The 18559-nt window shown below is 43.4% G+C and overlaps 2 protein-coding genes across 5 annotated transcripts in view; both read right to left on the bottom strand.

Moving 5' to 3' along the window:
* Window positions 1-18559, bottom strand: part of LOC137759615 (protocadherin gamma-C4) — a 166431-nt gene that overhangs the window by 144380 nt on the left and 3492 nt on the right. The window contains exon 1 of one of the 4 annotated variants that reach the window (XM_068536053.1): window positions 14154-16745. The exons of 1 other annotated variant lie outside the window; for it this stretch is intronic. In XM_068536053.1, the coding sequence (XP_068392154.1) occupies window positions 14154-16577 (2424 nt within the window). In that variant the 5' untranslated portion in view covers window positions 16578-16745. Of the gene's footprint in view, window positions 1-4336; window positions 6970-14153; window positions 16746-18559 lie in introns of those variants that run through there. 2 more of the 4 variants (XM_068536061.1, XM_068536047.1) reach the window with 2 other exon arrangements.
* Window positions 8783-11299, bottom strand: LOC137755340 (protocadherin gamma-B1-like). The gene is given in 3 exon segments (XM_068531470.1): window positions 8783-8791; window positions 8881-10593; window positions 10595-11299. Coding segments are annotated over 3 exon segments (2427 nt in total).

The following is an 18559-nucleotide window of genomic DNA, read 5'->3' as shown; positions in this document are numbered from 1 at the left end:
CATACAGTTCGAAATTCAAAAGGCACATATGGCATATTTTATAGGCTCTCCCTCTATGCTTTCAACAACATATTTCTCCCAGGAGAAATGAGTGCTATGTTTTTTGTGTATCATTCATTAGTATGTTTTGTATAGTTCAGCGGATTTTTAAAAATATTCTCCCCCGGTTTTAGACACAAAAGGAAGTATACAATATACAATGTTCTGCATCTTGCTTTTTTCACTCATTATATATATTTTTTTAATTGATGGAAATTTGCTTTTTATTTTTTGACAGTTTGCAGAGGTTTCTTTCAAATTCTCAACCATTTGTTAGTAATAAAATGTAATTTTTTGATTGTTATCAAATTTGAGGAAACTTCTATTGAGTTTCCTTGAAATCTGAGCTATAAGACTTTGGTGCGTTTTATTTTATTAAATTCATTTTTATTGGAGTATAGTTGCTTTACAATGTTGTGTTAGTTTCTGCTGTTCAGCAAAGTGAATCAGCTATACGTACACATATATCCCCTCTTTTTTTGATTTTCTTCTCATTTAGGTCCCCACCAAGCACTGAGTAGAGTTCCCTGTGCTGTACAGTAGGTTCTCATTAGTTACCTATTTTATACATAGTAGTGTATATATCACTCATTATATCTTGAAGATAACATATTCTAACAGTACATAAAAAGGTTTCCCATTTTTTATTTCTTATAGCTATGTAGTAGCCCATAATATAATTGTGCAACAATTTATTTAACCAGAAATATTACTTTCTAAAAGAAACCCAGTGTCCACCCAAGCAAAAATGTATTTTCCATGTGATATTAGTTATAAATTATCTACTGCCCTCCTAGGCATTTAAAAAATATATATATCACTCTGATTCTGGAATGTATTCTTAATGCCAGCACCCAAATATGTCTGTCACAGTTTCAAGACAATTGATATTTCCAAATTATATTTTAAATCTTCAGCATTTTAAATGATCTATCCTCAGATACGATTTGTTTCTCTATATTCATTTATTATTTTCTCTTTCCTCTCCTCATGCCAGCTAGTTGTATCATACCACATTCCTGTTTTACTCTATGTATTGCACCACAATTTCCCATGAAGACAAAGGCATTTAGAAACTCAAACTCTCCTTCTTAAGCTGAATTGAGGCATAGTCCACAAACTATCGCTACAATTTCCAGGTATCCAAAGTTCACTAATTTTTGCAGTCCTAGACGTTCATGAATATTTTCCCCAAGTCAGATCATCCCAGAGCCCAACGGTGACAGAGATACCTATGAGCAATTTTTGGGACCAGGGCTGAGACATTCTTACTAAATAGCATAAATCATATCAGTTTAGAATCTAAGTCATCCAACCTGTATAAGAGGCTCCCAAGATGAAAAAGGAAAGATTTTTAAAAGTTATGTTTTCCTTAGAAATTGAAAAGGGTCTCATAGTGATACCATAATAGGTAATTTAGAAATTATTAAAATCACTCCTGCAACCTATTAAATATGAGTGAAATTAAATGGGCAATATTTTTGGTAATCACAGAAGTGCACCAAAGGAATCACGCATAGTCACCGTTGGTGCATCTCACAAACTGCAACAACACAATACATGAAATGTACCAATCCAGTTGAGAAACTATCCCTGTTAAAGTTATATCTAAATGTTAAGTATATTCCCTAATATTTATAAATTGCCATTGTTTAATCATAATGGAAAATACCTATCCCAAAGGAAAGAAAAGTAAATTTCAAGCAAAGTACATTAGGGTGTAGAAAGAGGAAATTTTAAAATACTCAATCCAGACACAACAACGGCTTCATAAGGGAGAATGCTTTAATATAAATATATACAATTGCCTCCTATTTCACAATTCTAATCTATCCTTTCAGTAATGCTTAAAGGAAAATGGTTTTAAAGACGTGAGAGGCAGCAATCAGAGAAGAAAAAGAAATAAAAGGAATCCAAATTGGAAAAGAAGAAGTAAAGCTGTCACTGTTTGCAGATGACATGATATTATACATAGAGAATACTAAAAGATGCTACCAGAAAACTACTAGAGCTAATCAATGAATTTGGTAAAGTAGCAGGATACAAAGTTAATGCACAGAAATCTCTTGCATTCCTATACACTAATGATGAAAAATCTGAAAGAGAAATTAAGGAAACACTCCCATTTACCACTGCAACAAAAAGAATAAAATACCTAGGAATAAACCTACCTAAGGAGACAAAAGACCTGTATGCAGAAAACTATGACACTGATGAAAGAAATTAAAGATGATACAAATAGTTGGAGAAATATACCACGTTCTTGGATTGGAAGAATCAACATTGTGAAAATGACTATACTACCCAAAGCAATCTACAGATTCAGTGCAACCCCTATCAAACTACCAATGGCATTTTTCACAGAACTAGAACAAAAAATTTCACAATTTGTATGGAAACACAAAAGACCCTGAATAGCCAAAGCAATCTTGAGAAAGAAAAACAGAGCTGGAGGAATCAGGCTCCTGGACTTCAGACTACACTACAAAGCTACACTAATCAAGAGAGTACAGTACTGGCACAAAAACAGAAATATAGATCAATGGAACAGGATAGAAAGCCCAGAGTTAAACCCACGCACATATGGTCACCTTATTTTTGATAAAGGAGGCAAGAATATACAATGGAGAAAAGACAGCCTCTTCAATAAGTGGTGCTGGGAAAACTGGACAGCCACATGTAAAAGAGTGAAATTAGAACACTCCCTAACACCATACACAAAAATAAACTCAAAATGGAATAAAGACCTAAATGTAAGGCCAGACACTATAAAACTCTAGAGGAAAACATAGGCAGAAAACTCTATGACATAAATCACAGCAAGATCCTTTTTGACCCACCTCCTAGAGAAATGGAAATAAAAACAAAAATAAACAAATGGGACCTAATGAATCTTAAAAGCTTTTGCACAGCAAAGGAAACCATAAACAAGATGAAAAGATAACCCTCAGAATGGGAGAAAATATTTGCAAACAAAGCAACTGACAAAGGATTAATCTCCAAAATATACAAGCAGCTCATGCAGCTCAGTATCAAAAAATCAAACAACCCAATCCAAAAATGGGCAGAAGACCTAAACAGACATTTCTCCAAAGAAGATATACAGATTGCCAACAAACACATGAAAGGATGCTCAACATCACACATCATTAGAGAAATGCAAATCAAAACTACAATGAGGTATCACCTCACACCGGTCAGAATGGCCATCATCAAAAAATCTACAAACAATAAATGCTGGAAAGGGTGTGGAGAAAAGGGAACCCTCTTGCACTGTTTGTGGGAATGTAAATTGATACAGCCACTATGGAGAACAGTGTGGAGGTTCCTTAAAAAACTAAAAATAGAAATTCCATATGACCCGGCAATCCCACTACTGGGCACATAACCTGAGAAAACCATAATTCAAAAAGAGTCATGTATGACAATGTTCATTGCAGCTCTATTTACAATAGCCAGGACATGGAAGCAACCTAAGTGCCCATCGACAGATGAATGGATAAAGAAAATGTGGCACATATATACAATGGAATATTACTCAGCCATAAAAGGAAACGAAATTGAGTTATCTGTAGTGAGGTGGATGGACCTAGAGTCTGTCATACAGAGTGAAGTAAGTCAGAAAGAGAAAAATAAATACTGTATGCTAACACATATATATGGACTCAAAAAAAAAAAAAAGGTTATGAAGAACCTAGGGGCAGGACAGGAATAAAGACGCAGACGTAGAGAATGGACTTGAGGACATGGGGAGGAGGAAGGGTAAGCTGGGACGAAGTGAGAGAGTGTCATGGACTTATGTATACTACCAAATGTAAAATAGATAGCTAGTGGGAAGCAGCCGCATAGCACAGGGGGATCAGCTCAGTGCTTAGTGACCACCAAGAGGGGAGGGATAGGGAGGGTAGAAGGGAGACACAAGGGGGAGGAGATATGGGGATATATGTATACGTATAGGTGATCCACTTTGTTATAAAGCAGAAACTAACACACCATTGTAAAGCAATTATACTCCAATAAAGATGTTTAAAAATAATAAAAAAATAAAGACGTGAGAGGGTTAGAAGTATAAAATTAAGAAATTGCTGCTGACACTATAACTGAATGAAGATTACAAAGGATAAGTAATCAATAACTACTCGGTGTAGTAACTGTTATTGATCATTATTGAAGGATCATCTGCCCTTCCACTTTAAAGCACTTTAAAGAATACTAAAAAAGAAGTGTCTTTTATATGTAATTGGAGACATTTATGCAGCTCTCTGCCTACGTTTCAGTGCTGCAAGATCTGACTCACCTGTTGAAGACTGGGTTCTCCTTTTCTTTCAAGTAAATCTTGAGATATCAGGAGAGGCCCACTTTTCTCACAGCTCTCCTGACTGATGAGCGTGTCCGCGTAGTTGGGCTGCGGGAAGATCACGTGACTCCTCCGCGAGTCCGCGGTGAGCGAGACCTCGTGGGAATAGGTCTGCAGGAAAGCCCGCACCCCGTCCACGCCCACAAAGTGGGAGGCGGGCACGCTGGCCAACCTGCTGCCTGAAGCCTGGAGCAGACGCGACATGTGCCAGCGCCGCAGTCTGAGCGCCAGCAGCGCGATGACAAATGCGAGGAAGACGCAGGAGACCGCGGCCACCGCCACCACTAGGTAGAGCGTGAGGCTCGAGTCGTCAGGGTCGGCGGAGGGTTTGAGGCTGCCCAAGTCCGCCAGCACATCTGGGATGCTATCAGCCACAGCCACCGTGAGCGTGACGGTGGCCGAGAGAGGGGGCTGGCCGTGGTCCTGGACCGCCACCACCAGGCTCTGCTTGAGCGCGTCTCTGTCCAGCAGGGCCCGCGCTGTGCGCACCTCGCCCGTGTGCAGCCCCACCGCGAAGAGTCCTGGATCGCTGGCCTTGAGCAGGCGGTAGGACAGCCAGGCGTTCTGGCCCGAGTCTCTGTCCACAGCCACCACCTTGGTCACCAGGTATCCAGGCTCTGCAGAGCGGGGTGCCAGCTCCACACCGGTGGAACCGTCGGTGGGGAGGGCAGGGTACAGAATCTCAGGTGTGTTGTCGTTCTGGTCCAGCACGAATATGCTTAGAGACACGTTGCTGCTGAGTGGAGGGTCCCCGCTGTCGCTGGCTGTCACAAGGAGCTGCAGGTCTCTAACCTGTTCATAGTCAAAGGAGCGCAGAGCATACAATACACCTGTGGCAGAGTTGATAGAGACATAGGAGGAGAGAGGCGCCCCCTGCAACGTGTCCCCAGCCAGAGAGTAAGTGACCCTTGAGTTCTCGTTACTGTCAGGGTCATGGGCGGTCACAGAGAAGATAGAAGCTCCCCTAGGATTGTTTTCTGGAATGTAGGCCAAGTAGGAAGCTTGAGGGAAGGCAGGTGGGTTGTCATTGACGTCTGCCACGTTCAGTGAGATGTGTGTTTCTGTAGACAATGGTGGAGTTCCGTGGTCAGTGGCAGTTACAGTGATGTTATATTCTGAGACTTCTTCCCTATCCAGAGTCCTGTGTGTCAACAACCGATGATAATTTCCAAAGGTCTTTTCAAGTGTGAATGGCAGATTATCTGGAATAGAACACGTGACAAGGCCATTCTCTCCTGAATCACTGTCATGCACATTGAAAAGTGCAATTACTGTGCCTGGGGAAGAAGTTTCTTGAATAGAGCTGGTGAGAGATGTAACTGTGACTTCTGGAGCATTGTCATTTACATCCAGAATTGTCACCAGTATCTTACTTCTGGCTCGGAGACCAGGCCCATCATGGGCTTCTACATCTATATCATAGAACCCAGAGTCCTCATAATCTAGATCCCCCAATATTGTTATGTCCCCAGTCAGAGAATTCAACTGGAATAGCTGGGATATTTTATCTCTTACTTTCCGGAAAGAATATGTGACTTCTCCATTGGCTCCTTCATCTGGATCAGTGGCTTTTACTGTGAGTAGCCTGGAGCCCACTGGCACGTTCTCCCGTACACTCACATGGTACTCGGGCTGAGTGAATACTGGGGCATTGTCGTTGGCATCCACAAGTGTTACATGAATCCTGGTAGTGCCAGAGTGAACCCGGTCGCCTCCGTCGAAGGCGGTGAGAACGAGGTGGTGAACCGCCTCTTCCTCGCGGTCCAGGGCGCGCTCCAGCACAAGCTCAGGGTACTTAATCCCATCAGCTCCGCTTTGCACATCCAGGGAGAAGTGACCATTCGAGCTGAGCTGGTAACCCTGCAGAGAGTTTATCCCTATATCCGGATCAAAAGCTTCAGGAAGAGGAAATCTTGTCCCAGGATTTTCATTTTCAGCTACTTTTATTTCCCTTTGCTCTGCCCCAAAGTTGGGCGCGTTATCATTAATATCGATTATTTCCACTTCTACTCCAAAAATCTTCACTTTGTCCTCTAGGAGAATCTCCAGGTTTACTACACACTTTGGAGATCTGTCACAGAGCTCCTCCCGGTCTATCCTGCCCGCAGTGACCAAGCTGCCGCTTAGCGGGTTCAGAGCAAAAAGCTGCGTCCTACCTCTGGAGACGATGCGGACTCCGCGCTCCGCCAGCTGCCGGGGCTCCAGCCCCAGGTCCTTGGCGATGTTGCCCACGAAGGAGCCGTTCTCCAGCTCCTCAGGCACCGAGTAGAGGATATGTTCGGCCCGGATTTCCCACAGGGCCCCCAAGAGAACGCAGATCCCGATCAACCGGCTGCAGTCTGGGCAATAAGGAGAAGCCGCCATTACAGCCCCGCGGCGGAATAGCTTGCCCTTGGGTGTCCCCTTGGTGAAGGCCTGAGGATCCCAAGGATCTTCAGGGTCCAAGATAATGTGCTTTCACCGTTGGATGTTGGCGCTCTCGGGGGTCCAGTTCGAAGCTTTCTAAAGCCCCAGAGCTAGTGCTTTGTGTTGCAGAAATCTTGTGGTTTGGATTAATTTCCTGGTTCTTTTCTTCCCCCGATTGGTGAACAGCGACACTCAGAGTCCTAACCTGTTACTGCAGTCTATTCTTGGTAAATAAAGTATCACTTGTGTACAACATTTCTTTCCCCTATTCTATTTTCCCCAAAATGATAAAAGTCAAACACCTGCTGTTCAATTTGCAATGAAAATCCAGAAGTGATCCAAAGATTCCTGTACAATAAGACTTATAAAATAATTTATTTTTTCAGAGACAATTTTTTTTTTTTTGGTAAGAATTTTTCTACCTCTTTTTAAGTTTTTGCATTATTTATTCTCATAGCCCAATTTCACTACTGTGTATTGCATAAGGGACATATTTATCCCTCCCAGGAACAAGGTTATACTTGAAGACTGAAAGAATAAATGGATGAAAAGACAGGTCTGGGCTCCAGTCCCAACCTATACAGAAACAAGTTTTCTCACATGGGTTAACCCTTTAGAATCTGGGGCAAATTTTCAATTCCCTTGTAAGAAAATATCTACTGTTGAAAGAGTTAGTCTTACCCCTGTGCAGATGGGCTTGGCAAATATGATAATAGGTTTGGGAAGGACATTTGCTCATTAATTTTATATAAGAAGATTCTAGGCCACAGGTTATATCTGTGATGATCATGTTCACAGTGAGTCCTCACTCTAGAACAGCACCTTTCCTAGAGTATACACTGAAATAGTTTTTCAATGCTTAACGAATGAGTCATTAATGCAGCTGCAAAACCTAAAACAATGGGTAAATAACTGGTCTTAAAAGGAAATAATAAAGGTAAGAAGACAGAAAAGTTAAACTGAAGCACTGTAAAGAGGAAATGATGTTTCAGTGATCTTTTCCACATTAGGACACATCCAGAAGGTATTATCTTACTATTATATATAAGTTTACTTTAGTTTTGATTTTAGAAATAACCAGTAACAGGAAATATTTTAGTAATTGTATATAATCATTGCATGTTTCATAGTTTTCTTATTCATGAATACTTAGAGTAATTTACTAATCTGAGAAAACTTGAAATAAAGCAGCAAGTACTCAGTTCTTTAGATTATTACTCACATAATAATTAGTTTCTAGAAATTACTCATAAATTTTTTTTGACAGACACAGAAGTCCATTAACTATTCAGAGTTTTAAAATTCTCAGAATTTGGAGAATAGATTAAAGGTATTTTTCACAATCCTCAAAAGACTCACAAATTGCTGGGGATTGGGAGGTAAAATAAAATATTTTGAAAAAATTTGACTCACTTCTCAGAAACCTATACTAAAAAAAGTAATATGGAAAAGGCTCTGCATACAAAAAATGTTTGTTACATTCCTTACTATACTAGTGACAAAGTAGAAAGGGTATAAAAATAAATTATTTAAGAATGGTCAAGAAAATTATTATTGACAGATTTTGAAGCGGGAAAAAAGACCCAAAGTTAGTGATTCAAATGTAAAACCTGGCAGCCTTTGCTGCATGTGATAAGGCAAAAAAGTGCTAAGGGAATTATTGGAAGGCTATATTAAAATACACATCGCAGAAAAAAAGATAAACAACTAGAATGTATTTGACGAAGATGAACATTAACTTAGGCAGAAAGAACTGTCAATACATTTACAATCTTGAAAAAAAGGAGTATTACACATCAACTAAGTAAGGGCAGTGTTATTACTAAGGGTGGTGACATCCAAGAAGAAGCTATCTTTAGCAGGATTTGTTGACCATATAGAAATGCCAGGAGTACAAATTGAGTAGTAATTAGTAAACTGCCAAGACTACTGAGCAATCAAGGGACCAATCTCCACCCATCCAATATACCTCCTCTCTCACTACCACCACTAGAACAATGAACAAGGGCCAAAAATAATTATGCACTATCGAGAATAAAATACAATAATGAAATGTAAGTAAGTCTGCAAAAACTCACGTGATGGGAAAAAGAGGAATCATAAGCGATTTGGGGGTCTTCATTACTGGCACATATACCCATAAAAGGATCTTCACCTAGGAGATCCGGAGGGGTAGCTGTTTCCGGGGTGATGTTGTGAAAATTAAATTTGGTCTTTGTTGAATGCGAGGCAACACACAGATTGTAGGAATAGGGCAATGTTCCCTCACTGTAGTTGGGGGGAACCACGGGTCCAGACTTGGAACTCAGACCAGGCTGAAAGCAGCTCCAGGCAGCGGGGCTGGAGGAGCGTCGAAGGTGCAGTGCGACCGCCAGAATCACTGCCAGGAGGAAGAGCACCGAGATCAAGGCCAAGGCCACCACCAGGTAAAACTGCAGCTCAGCCTGGGGGTCAGTGGGCTCAGAGTGGTCACTGAGGTCCGGCAGCGCCTCCTGCAGGCTGTCCGCGAAAACCAGGAGCAGCGTGGCGGTGGCCGAGAGGGGCGGCTGTCCCCCATCGCGCACAGCAACCAGCAGGCGCTGGCGGGCCGCGTCCCTGTCGCCCAGGACCCGCGCCGTGCGCACCTCGCCCGTGCGCAGCCCCACGCTGAAGAGGCCGGGCTCGCTGGCCTGCAGCACGTGGTAGGACAGCCAGGCGTTGTGTCCAGAGTCGGCGTCCACCGCCACCACCTTGGTGACTAGGTAGCCGGGCTGCGCGGCGCGCGGCACCGTGTCGAAGAGCGCCGAGCCGTCGGGCCCCAGCGCCGGGTACAGCACCCTGGGCGCGTTGTCGTTGCGGTCGCCCACCAGCACGCGCAGGCTCACGTTGGCGCTGAGCGCGGGCGAGCCGTGGTCGCGGGCCTGCAGCGTCAGCTCGAAGGCGCGCAGCTGCTCGTGGTCGAAGGCGCGCTGCGCGAACACCACGCCGCTCTGCGCGCTCACGGACACGTAGGACGACAGCGTGCGACGCTCCAGGTCGCTGGCCAGGATGGAGTAGGAGACGTGGCCGTTGGGCCCCAAGTCTGGATCTGAAGCGCTAACGTGGGCGATGGAGGCGCCCGGCGGGTTGTTTTCTGCCACGTGGGCCACGTAGGATGCCTGGTGGAAAACTGGAGCGTTGTCGGTGACATCGCGGATGTGTAGGGTGGCGCTTGTACTGGAGGAGAGGGGAGTCTTGCCCTTGTCCGTGGCTGTGATGGTGACATTGTACTCTGCCCTCTGCTCTCGGTCTAGGGCCCCATCAATCACTAGCTTGTAATAATTCTTGGAGGTGGATTCTAATTTGAAGGGAACTCCTTCCTGAATATAGCATGTCACCAAACCATTTTGCCCAGAATCCTGGTCTCGCACTTTAATGAGGGCTATTACGGTTCCAAGGTCTGAGCCCCCGAGAATCTGGCTAGAGAAGGACATGAATGTCTCCTCTGGAGCATTGTCATTCTCATCAACAATTCCAATTTGAACATTACAGTGAGCTTTGTGTACCCCTCCATCCTTTGCTTCTACACTCAACATATACCTACTTGTCTCTTCAAAGTCCAATGTACCATTGGTTGTGATGTCACCAGAATTTGGATAGAGAATGAAGAAGAGGCTGGTACTTGTTGGGACACTGAGGAAGGCATAGGTGATTTCTGCATTAATGCCCTCGTCCTGGTCAGTAGCCATCACCCGCAGCACGGAGGTTCCCCGGGGCACATTTTCTTGGAGGCTAACCCTGTAAGTGTCCCGGCTGAACACCGGAGCATTAATTATCGTTGGCATCGGTGACCTGTGTCCAGATCTGGGTAGTGCTGCTTAGAGGAGGGTCCCCACCACCCATGGCAGTCAGGATTAAGTGGTGGGAGCTCTGCTGTTCTCTGTCCAGAGATTTTTCCAGCAGTAATTCTGGGTATTTACTTCCATTGGGACTTTCCTTTGTTGACAGAGAGAAGTGCTCATTGTGGCTGATGGAATATATCTTCAGTGAGTTACTTTCTACATCTGCATCTTGTGCAGAATCCAGAAGGAATTTTACCCCTGGTAAGGCTGACTCACAGATTTCCAAGTCAATGCCTTTTGCAATGAAACTTGGTGCATTGTCGTTAATATCTTGAATTGCAACACTCACATGGAAAATAGTCATTGGGTTTTCAGCGACCGTTTCAAATTCTAGTGCACACTCAGATTTCCTCACGCAAATCTTCTCTCGATCTATCCTACCGCTCACTAGCAAATCCCCATTCTCTGCACTCATACTGAAAAACTCCTCTGCACTAATCTGCAGTTTTCGAGCTGGCAACTCCTGGGCACTGAGCCTCAGATCCTTGGCCAGGTTCCCCACCCTCGAGCCCTTGGCCAGCTCCTCTGAAATCGAGTACTGGATCTCCTGGGAGAGTGCCCTCCACAACAAAGACAGCAGGAAGAGAAGTAGTACCTGACTTCTCATTGTTTCAGCTTTTCTGGAGCTGCTAAGCATTTCTTGAACTCTTTGGGAAGCTGCTCTTCAAGATGTCTCTGGGATGTTTAAAAAAATCAGTGACAGTTCCCTGGACTTTTGTGATTTGAGGGTAGGACTTATTTGTTAGGCGCTTGAGGTTGCACAGGAGGTGCCTCTGCGTTCTGATGTGCACAGGACAAAGCAGGAAAACACTCTGCCCATCACTCCTGCAGAACTGAGAACGCTTATGTTCCCTTTGGTCAACGGTGGCACCTGGAAGTTGTCTGAGAAATCTGTATATTGCCCAACTATTTATTCCTCAAACTGTAAGCTCTTGAACCTATATATCTTGTCTTTTTATTTGTTGGAAAGAACAAACTATTCAAATTTTCCCTTTAAATCTGATATTTTCTAGCTTTTCATAATCTTTGAAGTGTTGCCATCATTTTATTCTTCTTTCTTCATTAAATGTTTTTCATAAGGCATACAGCTTTTTTTTTTTCAGTTTTGGGGGCAAAAATATCTTCAGTGATTCCACTGTATTTATAAACACTGGCATGACTAGTATGGATGTAACCAATTAGGTTACTGCCAGTGGATAAAAAGGTCTAATCTTTGCAAAAAAAGGAGTGAGTCAAAGCCCTAGACTTATTTTAATAAATTGCTCATCATTTTAAAACATAGATAATCTTCCCATTAAGTACAGAGGAGCCTGATATTTTGTTAAAGAGACCAATCTAGTATTTGAGCACGCACATGTTTTTATAAAACTGAACCTTGTGTAAGCTTATTTATTTCTTTGAAATCACTGCTTCTTTACTATATGACTGTATACACAAATACTCCTTAATGCCAGTTCTCAGCTCCAGTAAATTTATACCATTAATACGTGTAATGTGTTTGATTTGATCACTGGTAAATCTTGGAGAGGAATTGAGAGTTCTTAGACACTCCATTTTGAAACTTACCTGTAATTCTTGAACCAGTCTTGGGTAACTAAAACAAACACCTTTATTTCAAATGCACTACCAAATTAAATACAAACTCAACAATTTATTCTGTTATTTTGCAGTGCTAATCCATACTCCTCTTACATTCCAGTCAAGACAGATTATTATCTGTTTTCTGAAGATATCCTTTCCCTTGTTTTCCCTACTTCATGCCTTTATACTTTCTGTTCCTTTTATTATAAACCCTCCTCCCTTTTTATGTAATGAAGTCTTGCCTATCCTTTAAAAATCCTTTTTAGTTAAAATGGGATGTCTGCGACTTCTTATAATCCATACAAGTAGATGCCTTTGTACTCTGTGCATTTTCCCAGGGTATATGTAGGCTATGTTTTTTATTTTTAATTTATTTAATTTATTTATTTATTTTTGGATGCATTGGGTCTTCGTTGCTGTGCGCGGGCTTTCTCTAGTTGCGGAGAGTGTGGGCTACTCTTGGCCGCGGTGCGTGGGCTTCTCATTGCAGAGCACGGGCTCTAGAGTGCAGGCGCCAGGCTTAGTTGCTCCGAGGCATGTGGGATCTTCCCGGACCAGGGCTCGAACCCGTGTCCCCTGCATTGGCAGGCGGATTCTTAACGACTGAGCCACCTAGGCTATGTTTTATATGAAATCCTTAGAAAATTCTCTTTGAACATATAAAGTTCCCCTGACCCTAGCCATTTCATTTTTTTTCTCATTACAAGGAAATGTATATTAATATTGTAAAGATTTTTCATAAAAAATATTCCAAAGGTAATGTGCCTTTTTTCTGTGATGCATTTGCAGGTTTGAGTGAGAATATACACTTTTCTGCTTTCAGTTATATTGTTCAGGCCCTTTTGTCTCACACTTTTGACTGTACCTCTTCCTAACACACTGAAGGAGAGCTGTATTCCTTTGTTTGAGACCTAATGAAATCTATTTTGGCCTAATTTTGGATGACTCTCCGGTGCGATTTTACGGGTGAAAATAATTTCATAAATTTCAAAATGGGCCAACAATTTCTAGCCCAAGAAAGTTGTAGGACTCCTATTCCATTGTTGAAGTGGATGGTCTGGAAACCTCTCATACAGGTTAAGACATATCTCCTTACATTTTAAAATCCTTCCCAAAGGACAAGAACTGCCACTCCAAGGCTCATAACAGTTTAGGCAATTGAGTTTCCCACCTTCAGAGAAAAGGCCGAAATCCATATGGATACACACACACACACACACACACACACACACTTTAAGTATACAAAGTAGGGACTACATGCCAGGTAAAAGGATTTGACCAACGTCTGTGTTTTTTACCCTATCATTTTTATGTCATCAGGATGAAGTGAGTTTGGTCTGTCTTGGAAGGAGTTAAGCATCATATTATTATAGCCTAAAATACTATATATATATATGTGTTTATATGTATATCATATATATATATATATATATATGCCCGTTTATCAGGATAGATTAGGTAGGTTGGAGTGACAAACTTCATCACAGTGATTTAAAATGAAAAAAGTCTACTTATTGCAGGTATACAGATCAATGTTGAGTCAGCCACAGGGCTCTTCTGTCACTGTAGTTATTCAAGGACCCAGATAGATGGCACAGTCACAATTTCAAAGAGTAAGTTAGAAATCTGGTAATTCTTACAATGGCAACTAGAACTTCGTTTGGGAAGAGATTCACATACTTCCATTTACAATGTATTGGTCAGAACTATTTACTAGGCCCACTCAGCCATACCAGATCAGGAAGTGCAGCCCCATCACAATCCCAGAAGAAGAGAGGAACATATATTTAAACAAAAGAATCAATGACGACCACATTGCTTTATTTTTAAATAAATGTGTGTTAAAGCTTTATAATAACCACACTGGCATAACTGTTCTTTATAATGTTCAAAGAAAGAAATAAGCTCACCTGAAGTTGCTTGGGATCTCCTTTCATTTCAAGTAAATCTTGAGATATCAGGAGAGGCTCGCTTTTCTCACAGCTCTCCTGGCTGACGAGCGTGTCCGCGTAGTTGGGCTGCGGGAAGATCACGTGACTCCTCCGCGAGTCCGCGGTGAGCGAGACCTCGTGGGAATAGGTCTGCAGGAAAGCCCGCACCCCGTCCACGCCCTCAAAGTGAGAGGCGGGTACGCCCACTGGTACACTTCCCGAAGCTTGCAGCACATGCGATCTGTGCCAGTACCGCAGTCTGAGCGCCAGCAGCACGACCACAAAGGCAAGGAAGACGCAGGACACCGCGGCCACCGCCACCACCAGGTACAGTGTGAGGCCTGAGTCGTCAGGGTCTGCTGAGGGCTTAAGGCTTCCCAATTCGGCCAGGACGTCTGGGATGCTGTCAGCCACTGCCACTGTGAGAGTGACTGTGGCAGAGAGAGGGGGCTGGCCGTGGTCCTGGACCGCCACCACCAGGCTCTGCTTGAGCGCGTCTCTATCCAGCAGGGCCCGCGCTGTGCGCACCTCACCCGTGTGCAGCCCCACCGCGAAGAGTCCCGGCTCGCTGGCCTTGAGCAGGCGGTAGGACAGCCAGGCGTTCTGGCCCGAGTCTCTGTCCACTGCCACCACCTTGGTCACAACATGGCCAGGCTCTGCAGAACGAGGTGCCAGCTCCACACCCGTGGAACCATCGGTGGGGAGGGTGGGGTATAGGATTTCAGGTGCGTTGTCATTCTGGTCCAGCACGAATATGCTTAGAGACACGTTGCTGCTGAGTGGAGGGTTCCCACTGTCACTGGCTGTCACCAATAGTTCAAGGTTTCTAACCTGCTCATAGTCGAAGGAGCACAAGGCATACAGGACTCCAGTGTCCGAGTTTATGGAGATGTAGGTGGAAAGAGGCGCCCCCTGGAAGGCATCCTCAGTCAGTGCATAGGTGATGTGGGCGTTCTCGATGCTGTCAGGGTCCTGGGCGGTCACAGAGAAGATGGAGGCTCCCCTGGGGTTGTTTTCAGGAATGTAGGCAGAATAGGAGGCATGAGTGAAAGCAGGTGGGTTGTCATTGATGTCCGCCACATGCAGGGTGATGTGTGTGTCTGTGGACAGCGGCGGATTTCCCCCATCTGTAGCTCTCAGAGTGATGTTATATTCGGACACCTGTTCACGGTCCAGGCATCTGGCTGTCACTAAGCGGTAATATCGGTTTATTGATTTTTCTAAATTAAATGGCATATTTCCCAGAACAAAAACTGTAACTTGCCCATTTTGCCCAGAATCCCGATCATGCACGTTGATAAGGGCAATTTCCCTTCCAGCAGTAGCCTCTTCTGGGACTGATCCTGTGAGAGAAGTAATCGTAATTTCCGGGGCATTGTCATTCACATCCAGAACTGTGACCAGAATCTTAGCTCTTGAAAGGAGACCTAGTCCATCTTGTGCTTCAATTTTAATTTCATAGAAAGTAGCATCCTCATAATCTAGGCTTTGTGATATTGATAAATCCCCAGTCACTGAGTTGAGATAAAAAATCTGAGCGATTTTCCCAGGCATTTTATCTAGTACATAGGATACTTGAGCATTAAATCCCTCATCAGGGTCAGTGGCATTCACCGTGAGCAGCCAGGTGCCTACCGGCAAGTTCTCCTGAACACTTACTCGATACTCAGGCTGAGTAAATACTGGTGGATTGTCATTTGCATCCAGCACTATCACTTGGATGCACAAGTTGCTAGAAAGAACAGGGTCGCCACCATCAGAAGCAATTAGGACAAGCTGGTGAGCTTTCTTTTCCTCACGGTCAAGAGCCCGCTGCAGCACCAGCTCTGGGTACTTGGCCCCATCAGAGACACCCTTCACAGCCAGGGAGAAGTACTCATTGGGGCTGAGCTGATAGTTCAGCAGAGAGTTCATGCCCGCATCTGGGTCAAATGCAGTCTTAAGTGGAAATCGAGTTCCAGGAACCGTTAGTTCACCAATTTTTATTTCCAATTCCTCTGTTAGAAAATCAGGAGCATTGTCATTAATGTCTTTAATTTCTATTTCTACTTCAAAAATTGTCAATTTTTCTTCAACCAGGATGTTAAAACTCACCAGACACCGCGCGCTCTGAGCGCAGAGCTCCTCCCGGTCTATCCTGCCCGCGGTGACCAAACTGCCGCTTCGCGGGTTCAGAGCAAAGAGCTGCGTCCTACCTCTGGAGACGATGCGGACTCCCCGCTCCGCCAGCTCCTGGGGCTCCAGCCCGAGATCCTTGGCGATGTTGCCCACGAAGGAGCCTTTCTCCAGCTCCTCTGGCACCGAATAGCGGATCTGCCCGCATCCGGTCTTGCACAGCGTCCCCAGAAGCGCGTACAGCAGGACCAGTCCTCCGCCATTTCTGAATCTCAGGTAATTGGTCATTTCCTTTTCGGTGAATTATTTTCTCTGAATTGGGTACCAATGTCTCACGACGGACTTCAGTCTTATTTTCTCAAGGAAATAACCCTTTCGTGGGCCTAATTTATAGGTTACAGAGCTGGCTGACTGAAAGGGTGAGCTTTGGAGCAGCCTCGGATCTTGTAAGTGTGATTTGCTGGTTCTTTGCTCTTTGGAAACAAGGAAATGGATTAGCTCTTCAGTGGCGTTTTCCTCCTTGAGTGGTGAACAGCGACGCTCAGAGGCATAACCGTTTACTGCACCCTCTTAGACAAACCCAAGCCAGACTTTCTGTTTCTCAGCACCTGAAATTCTTTTTATCAGAGGTAATGGGATCAGTTTTTATTTCACATAACTGAATCGCTATATGTTAAAGGATGTGACTTCAAGTTATCTTCCTTGGGAAGCCATGAGCTAATCTTAAGATCACTAATATTGCTTCAAACATGCTGAAGTTACTGTTTTGAAATGTTCAGACAAAGTTTAAGAACCTCACAGAAATATCAGCCAGATAGATGTATAGGGCATGCCTCTTGAAATTTGTCCTTGATAGCCTGACATCTTGGTTTCAATATTTTCCATTTAACCCATTCATTAAACACACATATAACTGAGTGTACGACAAAATCTGGGGATTTAAGGTGAACGATATGAACACAGCCACTTCCTTCACAGAGTTATAAGGATATAAAAGCAAACAAGGAATTACAGTGCATTGAGATAACTACCATAATGGGAGAAGCCAAGGGCAATGGGAGGGCCTCCAACCTGGCCTTGGAGGTTAGCAAAGGCTTCCCCAAGAAACATGAGAGGAGTGGATCAGGGATAAGGCCTGGATGTGAGAGAGGAGAGCATGGGAATGCCTAGATGTGAGAGAGAAACCACAGAACTTCAGGGTACTGAAAGTAGTCCACTTTGCCTAAATCTAGAGTATGAAGATGTTTTTAAGGACTGAAAAGCTGAAACTAGTAAAGATAAAGTTTTGTTTTATATGCCAGAAACTCTTTTCCTGTATTTGTTTTCCTCTCCAAGCACAGAAATAGGAATTCATTTGTCACTTCAATCATGATGCATTATATACCTATGTATAAGGCATTTATGTTCAGGAAGAGTTACTATAAGCACTAAAAGGAAATTTGTATTCAATTTTCCTCAGTTCATACTTTATTTACCTGCAAAATGTTATGACATATTATTCCACAGTGAGTTCCAACTTTATCTCAAAGAATATTATGTAACAGTAGTAAGACAATGGAATGCATTGTTTCAGATCAATTCTCCCTCCAATGCCTTTAAACAATAAAGAATCACAGCACCTTAAAGAATGACAATACCATTAGATGCATGACTTAGTACATGATTATTTCCAAATAAAAGATGATCCCATTTATATATAATATTAGTATATTTTTTGTTCTCTGTTATTAAATATATAACTAACATACTAAAAGCCAACATGGGAAGAGGAATGGGGAAGGAAAACTTGGTTGTAAGGGGGACTTATGTTGGTTGAGGAATTGAAAACATTTTTAACAGCTGCTGTGAGTAGGAAACTTTGAGAAGAGAAATGTAAAAGGAGAATCTTTAGGGGCAATAATTTGATATGGTCTCTGAATCCCTTGAGGATATATATTATTTTTAAAGATAAAAAGGCAATGTGGTTTGCACATATGAGAAAAAATAAAAGTAATGGGGGGGGGGGGAATATCCCTGCCATACGTCTGCCCATGCAGGGGACACGGTTCGAGCCCTGGTCTGGAAAGATTCCACATGCCACGGAGCAACTAAGCCCTTGCACCACAACTACTGAGCCTGTGCTCTAGAGCCCGCGAGCCACAAGTACTGAAGCCCACGAGCCACAGCTACTGAAGCCCACACACCTAGAGCCCATGCTCTGCAACAAGAGAAGCCACCACAATGAGAAGCCCACGCACCACAATGAAGAGTAGCCCCTGCTCACCGCAACT

This window comes from Eschrichtius robustus, chromosome 2 (assembly GCF_028021215.1).
Source record: "Eschrichtius robustus isolate mEscRob2 chromosome 2, mEscRob2.pri, whole genome shotgun sequence".
Classification (NCBI taxonomy): Eukaryota; Metazoa; Chordata; class Mammalia; order Artiodactyla; family Eschrichtiidae; genus Eschrichtius; species Eschrichtius robustus.
Note: the sequence above shows the minus strand (reverse complement) of the source record. Positions and strands in the feature narration are given on the sequence as shown.